This window comes from Conger conger, chromosome 11, assembly GCF_963514075.1.
Source record: "Conger conger chromosome 11, fConCon1.1, whole genome shotgun sequence".
NCBI classification, from domain to species: Eukaryota; Metazoa; Chordata; class Actinopteri; order Anguilliformes; family Congridae; genus Conger; species Conger conger.
The window spans coordinates 21849964-21859973 of record NC_083770.1 but is presented as its reverse complement, the minus strand read 5'-3'; the positions used below and the strand labels follow the sequence as shown (position 1 = coordinate 21859973).

At 42.3% G+C, this 10010-nt stretch overlaps 1 protein-coding gene across 1 annotated transcript in view; it reads left to right on the top strand.

Moving 5' to 3' along the window:
- Positions 1-366: 366 nt before the first annotated feature.
- Positions 367-10010, top strand: part of LOC133140585 (uncharacterized) — a 51448-nt gene continuing 41804 nt past the window's right edge. Inside the window, exon 1 of the mRNA XM_061260618.1 lies at positions 367-685. Coding sequence (XP_061116602.1) covers positions 646-685 — 40 coding nt within the window. The 5' untranslated portion in view covers positions 367-645. The remainder of the gene's footprint in view (positions 686-10010) is intronic.

Below are 10010 nucleotides of genomic sequence, written 5' to 3'. Positions count from 1 at the left end.
ATGCTTGCACAATTAATTGTAGAAATGCGTCAAGCAATTTAAAGGGAGTGATTTCAGAATTGACCATTCATATTCTGCACCGACAGCGAGAGTTTTGACGCATCGTGAACTGTCCATTAAACAGAAGTCTGATGGACGTGTAGCAACCTTTGAATAGTTATAATTCCTCCCCAGACTGCAGACGAATTCGGTCACTGCATCTGCTTACGAGGCACGGGAGATGAAAAATACCATCCCCTGCGTTGGCTGTCTAGTCTCCCCCTCGACTGGCCCCTCCCTTCCCCGTGCCTCGATAATAGTCACATTCAGCTGGAGAGGATAGGAAGGGCCAGAAATGCTAGCGCAGTGTTTGGGCTGATGATTTGCAGCGAATTAACTGGCGTATCTGGAAGCAGTGGAGGGAACCGCAAGAGCCGCTGCAGCAACGCACGTTTTCCGTGGCCCACGGAGGCGAGGAATGCAGAGTGCATTCGTTCGAGAGACAAAGAAGTTATCGCGGGGGGTATTTTCTACGGAATCCTTGGATATCTCTGTCAGTTAGCCTGCATTGCAACGGAATACCGTCCAGCGGTGCTTACAATCTCTAAAGCCAAGGGAACCCCCGCTCACTTTTTATATGGCAAAGTTTCTCGCCGAGCTGTTGGGATGTACACTGCCAGAAAAGGGCACTTCTCCCATGTTCGAGGTAAGGCGGACAAATTGCCTTATACTGACGGCGTCTGTTGATGGTTTTGTGAGACACAGTCAAAGCACCTGCTTAAAAATATGACTCTGCACTTAGGCATTCAGAATCGTTCTTTTAACAAACGCCAATTACCCTACTGCACGCAATGTAAGACGCAAAGAAGGTGTTAATTGGGAAGATTAATATTCATTAGTCGCCTATAGCCTACGTTACTTGATTCAATTACCATCCAAAACCAGATATGGTTATTTAGGTGCACCTTACGCCAGTGTTTTGCATACCCTGTCATAATTTGCTCCATGCAGAGGCTTTCGTTTCCAGTCCGCTCGCCTGGATAGACGCCAGCTGTAAATGAATTGCTGAGTACGCAGGGGGGCATTTCTACAGCGTTTGGGCTGAAGTTTCTTGGCGCTCGCTGAGTGCGTTTTTGGGTCAGTGTGCCACACCAGCCTCACCTGCGGAAAGATGGGGAACACCCCGAGTTCTGCTCGGCAGCGCCGAAGCGTCTCAAACAGGTTAAACATACACAGAGCATAAAGACCGACATCGCTGAGACGGGCACGGGCAAATCTTCAAATCATGGTGGTTTACAATGATACATTAACACTGTTTTTCATTTGTTTGGCGAGCTGTTAAAAAAACACAAAAACAATTAAAGACACAAATAAACAAACACCTATTTTGAATGAGAACACGTGAAATCTTTTTCATTTTGAATTTAATAAATAATTTCGTCATGTTGTTAAATACGCCTATTTCATTACATATAGAGTAAAAGCACAAAAGCTACCAGGAGTTTACCTCAGTCCAACAGCTGTGTTTTCTACTTCACTGTACTGTCTGTGGAAAACCTGCCCTAATATGAATACTATATAGACTAGTATAGTAGTGCTATAGAATAAAGACTATTTAATGGATAACTAAGATGTAATGAAAACCATAGAAACATGTTGAACGTGTTGTGTAGAATGTTTTAGTGATTGAAGTGTTACCTCACCCCATGAAGCAGCAACACGAAGCGAGCCATGCACTGGCATTGGTCACGAGGAAGACCTTGTGGCCTCTAAGCTGTGTGTATTGATGAAATGGACATCGCCTTATTGGCCGGGCTGCAGTGCTTCTGTCAGCCCTGTCTGGCCGTTTCTGCTGACTTAAACACACACTCCACGACTCTGTGGGAGGAATACAGATCTCTCTCCAGACAGAAAGCTCCACAGTCAGACTGCGGGGGAGATCTGTGGACTCATAGGCCCTGGGGTCTGCTTTGTAACTGTTTATGGATAAGGTTGTCATTTCATAGTAACAATTTGTCACATTGCCGATATAAAGTAATTCAAAAGGCCTTAATGCGCAGCAACAGGAAAACTATGTGCTAAATTATGTTCAGGATGTGTCAGACAGTTTCATAATCTGTTGGCGCTGGTCCTAGCACAAAGGGAGAACAGTCATACCGTACAAACGATGGAGAAAAATTAAGCCTGTGGCGGTTATATAAGAGAAAATACAGGATTCTGTGTGATTGTGTCGGAACAGCTGCCCAGCTGATTCTGTAAACCTGCAGAGCCTTCCTGTCACTGTCCTCTCTCTATCTATCTATCTATCTATCTATCTATCTATCTCTCTCATTCTCTCTTTCATTCTATCTCTTGCTCCCTCTGTTTTGCTCTCTCTCTTTCACTCTCTCTCTCAGGATATTTTTTGCAGGACTAATGTTTCTATGGATGGAGTAATTGTCCCTTGTTCGCTGCAAGCTATTTTTAAAAGAAAACAAGACAAAACAAACAAACAAAAAAACAGTCATTGCAGTGTGTCTCAGAATAGTGTGTGGATTTGCCCCAGCCGGTCAGGCTCAGAGCAGGCCACTCTCCCATCAAATGTGATTCGCTCAAACCTGAAGGAGGGGGGGAAATTGGGAGTGCTCCACCAATCACAGCGCATCATGAAAGCATTGTTCCTGACAGGTGTCTGGTATGGATAACTGGCCATGGAGATGGAAACCTGACCAAGATGGAGATTCATAGTAACTGCAGTTTTGGCGGATAGCTCTAAAAAATGCTTTATGATCTCTGGGTTACAGGAACAAGGAGTACAGAGCAGGAAAAAGACAGAAAATCCAGGCTTTCTGCAGCTTTGCTGTGTTGTCCACCCACATTTTTTGGCCCCAAAATATGTACTTTGTTTTTAGTGGGGGAGGAGTGTGGTATTTTACCAGAAGCAGATGAAAACAGTTCTGTGGTTTGGTGAATTTAGTCCACATCTGGCACAATTCTGTAGACAGATTCAGACCAAATACCGTCTGATCCCTCAGCATGGATTTAGCCTGTCTGAAAAATATACAAAAAAATGAACATGAAAAGGTCTATAACTGGTGGGTGAAACTCTGTGTAGCACAGGACAAAATGGGTCCAGGACAAAGACATCAATGAGTTGGTTTTGATGTATAAGCAACCTAATGAAAATAAAGGCAAATGTAAGCTGGTGTCAATTGGATGCTTGTTAAGGCAGCATTATGTATGATCTAACAGCTTGTGGGTGTCGGAAAAATTAGCACTGAAATGAGGAGTTGTCGGTTGAAGCATTCGGGTAAAGCAGTCTCTCTCAATGTCGTGAAGTATCCTACAGCCCACCCCAGGCTCACACTGCCCCAAAGCCAGCTGGAGCTGCAGGCTCACAGGCTAAAGGACCTGCTATTGTTGCAGGGGAGAGCAACATTGTTTTGTGTGCTGAATTTGAATCCTGTGTTATCCCACAGCAGCAGAAGAAGACGGTGAGTTTGAGGGGCTCTGTGGGATAATGAAGGGATATCTTTCAGGGCTTTGCCTCTCTCACAGGGGAGCAGAAGCTGGTCCAGTCTGCTTAACTTTGGGAGTTAATCTCCATTTTATCAGCCCTTGTGTCCTTGACCAGCCAGAGAGCCCTCCCATTTTTCTGGCACAGGTCATAGCTGGATTTTAAGAGTGATTACAGAAGCCCGTTACCTCTGAAAGTCTGAAATTGAAGAGTAATTGGCCAGCCTAAGAGAAGCACCTGGGCCACTGGTCTATTAAACAGCTCATTTAATGCAGGTTCCTCTCTCCCCAGAAAAAGGGATTGTGAGACCTCTGTTCTCTGCACTTCATTTCCTTTACACAGCCATTAGGGGGAAGTTGAGGACAAAGTAGAGAATGTTTACTGAAAAAAGGAAATCAGCGTACCATTAAAGCGCCATTCCGTGAGCGGGGTGCTCGCTCCAGTGCACAGCCGTGTTCTGTTTTACTTTGTGTTTGGGAGCAATTTGTGTTTGCGGCGATGCAATGTTTTCGGAACGACTTTGAACTTCAGTGTGCTATCCCTTCGTATGAAGAGGGGTTCTCCTGGGGAAACGTAACACCTCTGCGATAATTAGATAAACTGCTGTTTGGTTGCTTCAGAAAATGAAAATGTATAACTTTTTTTTTTCAAAACTTGTACCGTGTTGCAGGAACCTATGTGAGCAAAGCGCTTCAGTTTCTAGGGGAACACACTGAGCAGATTTTATAGAATGAAAGCTGTCAGAGTAGCAGCAGAACCTCTGAAGCACCCTGTAGCAGGCGCTGGCAGCCAGGCAGCATTGCTTCATCCATTGCTCAATTTGATACTGCATAAAATGCTTGTATGAAGCCTGACTGTTCTCTGTCGATAATATAACTGTTCAATAATTTTTCGTCTGAATGTAAAATGGCAGTCAGAACTTTGGGCTCAACACACACTGGCACTGAGTGTATTAACAGGATGAGACAACTACACTTACGACCAAGGCGTCTGAAACAGCTCCAAGTAGCCAAGTGGCTAAGGAGCTCGACTGGTACCTGGAAGTTTGGTGTTTCAAGCCCCAGTGCAGCCACAATAAGGTCTGTGCAGCCCTTCAGCAAGGCTTTTGATCCCACATTGCTCCAGGGGGGTTTGGCTCCTGCTTAGTCTAATCAACTGTAAGTGGCTTTGGATAAATGCGCCAGCTTGCGGTGCGCTGTAATACCCTTGGGTCTTGTGTAAATGATGGCTTGGCTTCCTGTTAGCAAGCACCTGTCGCCAAGCCTCCTTCAGAATGAAATGGTTGAGAAAGTACTCTCTCTTTGATCACTGGATTTAAAAACCATGTCATGTTTGCACGCACCAGGGTGCCATTCTAACACGGTATGACTAGAATCCACAATTGCGAATATAATATATTAAATATTGAAACCACTGCAGTTCTAGTTCAAATTCTCTTGTGTTTCTGACTGGGCCGTAGCCCTTCGTTTGTGCGTGAAGCTGTCCGGACTTGAAACCGAGCATCAGCAATTAACCGCTAAAAAGATGGTAATTAAAGCTCACTAATCAAAATTCAGAGGATACACTGGATCAGATTTCACCTATCTCTGTGGAGCACCATGCCGGGAATTCTGATCCCGTTACAAAAACAAAACTCCACATCTACATCTCTTGGGGTGTACTAAAGGATAAGCAAAGACAAGATCAATAAGCAAAAACGGAGTGAACCTCTTGGGCAACCATTTCATGTTTTTGTCCAGGAGAAGTACCTGCTGTTTGAGATAAGGCAAGAGGTGAAGTGTGTGACCTCCCCTGTTTTAGGGGGGAAGTATGGTAATACTATTCTTCAGTACATTTCAGTACAATACTAGTACATTTTGAAAGCTCTTAAGTGGAAGTCTTAAAACTTAAATCTTTTTGGCCATTCAAAGCATCAAAACGGCCATTCAACTTCTGTATTTTCCCCCCATTTTATAGTATAAAATTCCCTCCGTAGTCTCAGTGTGATTTGTAAGGCGTGTGTGTGTTTCCTGGCAGTTTCCTGAGTTCAGCTTTCTGCCTGCCTGAATCACTGACTGTTGAAAAAGGACACATTTTGCGTTTTGAGAAGCAACTGCACCTGAAGTGAGTGTCACCTGAACCTAATGAAATGTCAGATCCGTTGAGCTTGTCAAGAAGACCCTACTCTGAACACATCCCAGACCTGTGCAGGGCAACTCGGTAATGAGGTCTCCTTCTCATCCGCAAAATACCACTACTGACAGTTTAGGCACTCAGGAGAGTAGACGTCGCAGAATTCAATTTAAAAAGTAGATGTTGCAGAGTTCCTTTCTCAAACCGTGAGTCATATCTCCCCCTATGGCGCTTAACCAGTGGCCACAGCCTCTGTAAACATTCTTGACTGGGTTGTGTGAAAATCATTGACTGGGCTGTGTGCGTATCTGAGAGGGGTTAATCTGAAATGGAGTCAGAAACTGGACTGTGAAGGTCGATAACGGGAGCGACCTCATCGCGTCCTATCTGTCAGTGTCACCCTGTGCTTTGCGCTGGAATCCGCTGGTCTTGAGGGTGCATCTTGAGAAGAGGATGATGGGACAGAATTGGAGTAAACAGAGTGCTTTCTTCATCAGAACGCCTTCTGTTTTGCTCTCCTTGCTATTGCTTAACAGGAATCATCTTGTTTTGGAGAAAACGTCTTGGCACTCGACCAGTCCTTCTGGTCTAATTCTGTGTTCTCCAGCTCGGTTGCATTGGAACAACACAGAGAAAACAACCAATCTACAGCCACCTATTACACCAGCAAACCCAGTTTGTCTGATTGATGGCATTATTTCAGACATACAGTATCATGTAGAACAAGGGAATAAAAGCCTTCAGGAATTATAATTCATAATCTTTAATAAGGACAGCTGCTAATTGCCTGTCTTTATTGCCCGTTCCCTTTCGAGGAAATGTTCATTATTTCACAAAGTTGTCAGCACAGCGGAAGGTCCAGTGTGGCGATGCCTCTTATTTAAGTGTGAATTTGCATACCTGCCATTAGCCAGCGGGGTTGAAAAAGACAAAAAAAAGGTTTCATGCTCACAGCATGCACATTACAGGGAGGAGAATTCATTGACAAGCCGCCATGTCTGTCCTCGCTCTGATTCCAAAAATAATTATGTTTCTATGCTGCTGTTTTGTACACAGTAACAGCATTTTTTATATAGATTGAGAGCTCAGGATGTTGTTCAGGCACAAGGTTTGTCCTTGGACGACGTAGAAGTCTTCCACATGTAACAATAGGTTGACAGAGCAAGTTCGTTGCCCAGGCTTAGTGTATCATAGCAACCGTGATCAAAATGTATAAACAACTTACTGTAACAAAAAATACCTCTTTTGTGCTGTTTCTCTTCAAGCGTTCGATCTCCTGTGGTTAGCCAGGGAATGAAAAAAAGACCTGATACAAATATAATTGTTTTTCTTTGCAACACAGGCATGCCGTCCCATTAACATACTCAATATGTGACAGGTGTAAACCTGGAAAGGAAAAAAAAACATAGAGGAAGACCCATTTGGATCAAAACATAAATATTTTGATTATTAACTGGGAACATTTTTCATCAGCTACAGTGTGAGGACTCTTTTTTTCCTGTGGATTTGGATTCTGCCCAGCACCTGTACCTATGCTATAGGCCTATTGGATGTGCCTGTTGTAACTTCAAACCTGGAAGGAAAGTCATGGTCATGGTAACAACCACCCCCCAGGGACACAGCAAGATGTAGGGAAACCGTTTTCTCCTATGGCCTTTCAACCTTTTATTTTAACCCTCCAAGGAGAGACAGGGAGTATACACACACGCCTTGGGTAATGAAATAAATGGCAAGTGTATTCCTATCCCTCTCAGGAGTTTTGGTACGAGAAATGAAAAACGATAAACTAAAATAATAAACTAACCTAAATTATGCCTTTCTGCGAAAACTCAGCGTTTCAGCATGCAGTGAAAACTCCTTTCCTTTTCTCTCGCTGTCGAAACCTGTCTCTGTGTCCCAGACTCCTATAGAGAGATCAGAGCTGTGTTTGTACACCCTGTCAGCACTTTATTAGGTACACCTGTACACCAGCTTGTGCATAATGCATTGACATGGTCAAGAGCTTCAACTGTTGTTCAGACCAAATGTCAGAATGGGGAAGAAATGTGATCTAAGTGACTTTGACTGTGGAATGATTGTTGGTGCCAGGCAGGGTGATTTGAGTATCTCAGAAACGGCTGATCTCCCACGATTTTCACGAACGACTACTAATTATTTAATTAGCTATATAATGTCTTGATCAGACATTTGTATATGCTACAGCTGCAGATTGCAAGTGTATCCAAAATATATACTGTGCCCAAGTACAGGAGTGAGCCAACATAATTTCCAGAGCTGTCAGAAAAATAAATGAAAGGTACAATAGATCATTTTGGACTTCTAACAGTCCAGAGAGGAATTACCCCCCCCCCCCCCCCCCCACGCAATTAGCTGTGGCAATTCAAATCCATTTCAACCAATGGGCTTGAATTATTGTACAGCTATACAATGTTTTGGTACAAGGTTTCGGTCCCTCAACTGTATATTTTTAAACCCAAATTTAAGGACTATAAACACAGGCAGAGGGTGAGTCAACATGTCAGTGAGCCTTTTTCAAAGATAGGAAGGAAGGAACTGTCTTGTAACAATGTTTTAACAAAAATCTTACCTATATTGTACCTTTAAAGCCAAAAAATTAAAAGCAAGGAAACTATTAAAGTGAAAAGTAAGGAACAGGGAGGTAATTCATTATGGAAATGCTGATTAAGGATGCTTCAGAGCTTGATCAACCTGCATGAAAAAATGGTTTCTCATTGCAATATATTTAGGGACGTAAGCCTAACATAAATTAATACCTGCAGAAGTTTATTTTAGGTGAAAGTAATTATCGAGATATCTTTTTGTCATATCACGTGTACAGTTCATGATTAGGTAATGACTAAAGAGTCCTTGTTCATGAATAAGAAACAAAACAGATTGATAATCTGTTTAACAAAATCTATTGCATTCATGACCATGTCTTCATGCTGTGAATATATGGAGTAATATATTAATTGATTTTTAATTGTATTTTGCACACTTTGTTAATCAGCATCTTGTGCTGGAAGCACCGTTAAATGCGAAATTGTAAAATGCATTGTTTATTATGTTTGTCTTTTAATGTGTGTAATATTGTGTTATGGCTGAGGTGATAAGCGAATTTCCCTTCCTGGGTTAATGAAGTATAACCTATCCCAACACCCTTCCCCAGGATAGCACGCCATATTTTCCTGACGATAAGTAAATTGCATTTATAACCTAATGCCAAACCCCCCCCCCACCTGCCACCCAAACACATCTATAACCTGCCCCCCCTCCCCTCATCACCCTGAGGCTTCCCTGTGTGTTTGTACAGGAACAAAGACTCAGCTCTGAGATACGTGTGCTGGGTATGGGGAGCAATGAGGCCCAAATCTCAGCAGAGCTCCATGTCACTCACATGTAATGAGTTAATCAGGGAGGGTTTTCTATTCTGCTCTGCAATAAATTCTATCTGTCAATAACATTTTTTATGAACTTAAGCCAACCTTGCTTACATTCATCTCGCGGTAGGTAGGCTGGTGTTATAACTTCATCATGAATCTAATGCTTCATAATGAAACTACCATTACTATTAAAAATGAATTTCTACAGCAGGATTTAAAGGATATTTAAGGACTCACTGTGTTAAATGTACCACAGTTTTGTGTACCATAACTTTAGTGCTCATCTTTTATGACATTTTTTGTTGTGTTGCAGATTTGTTAATGAAACTGGACAAATATATTAAAAACATATACAAAATATGAAATATGCTTTGAATGCATAATGCATAATTTTTAAATATACCCTATGCATAATCTCAAATAAATTCCATATAAAAATAGTGTTTTTTGTTGAGCTTTGTGTGAGTGATTTGAGGTTTAATATTCACTTACAAACACCACACTGATATGAACAATATGATCTGATTATAGTGCACATGCAGTTTTGTACATATATTGAAAACATTTTTATTCCATATCTGCTCATAACAGTTAGCTTATATTTTGAGAAGGGAGGAAATGTAGTCACTGATTAGCCTTTGGGAAGCATGCGCCACTAGAGGGCGTACTAGCAGAGCTGGAAAATTGCACTCTGGCCACTGTTATTCGAAATTTCTGTACATTACAATGTTTATTGTAGGAATATTACCAGATTAAACAGATTTGTAAACAATTTTTACACACTGTCCATTTATACGAGTTAATGTTTTAACTGAAGGGTGAGTTTGTGTCACAGATGGCTTGGCAATTGTGTTATAAGGCATTATAACCATAACACAACACTACCACCAAAGTTTCTGCTCTATTTGAAATGCTCAGGTGCTTGACTGGGACACGGAAGGTTGGTGGTTCAAGCCTTGGTGTAGCCCCGATTAGATCAATGCAGCTGTTGGTCCCTTGATCAAGGCCCTTTACCCCAAATTGCTCCCCTTTACCCCACA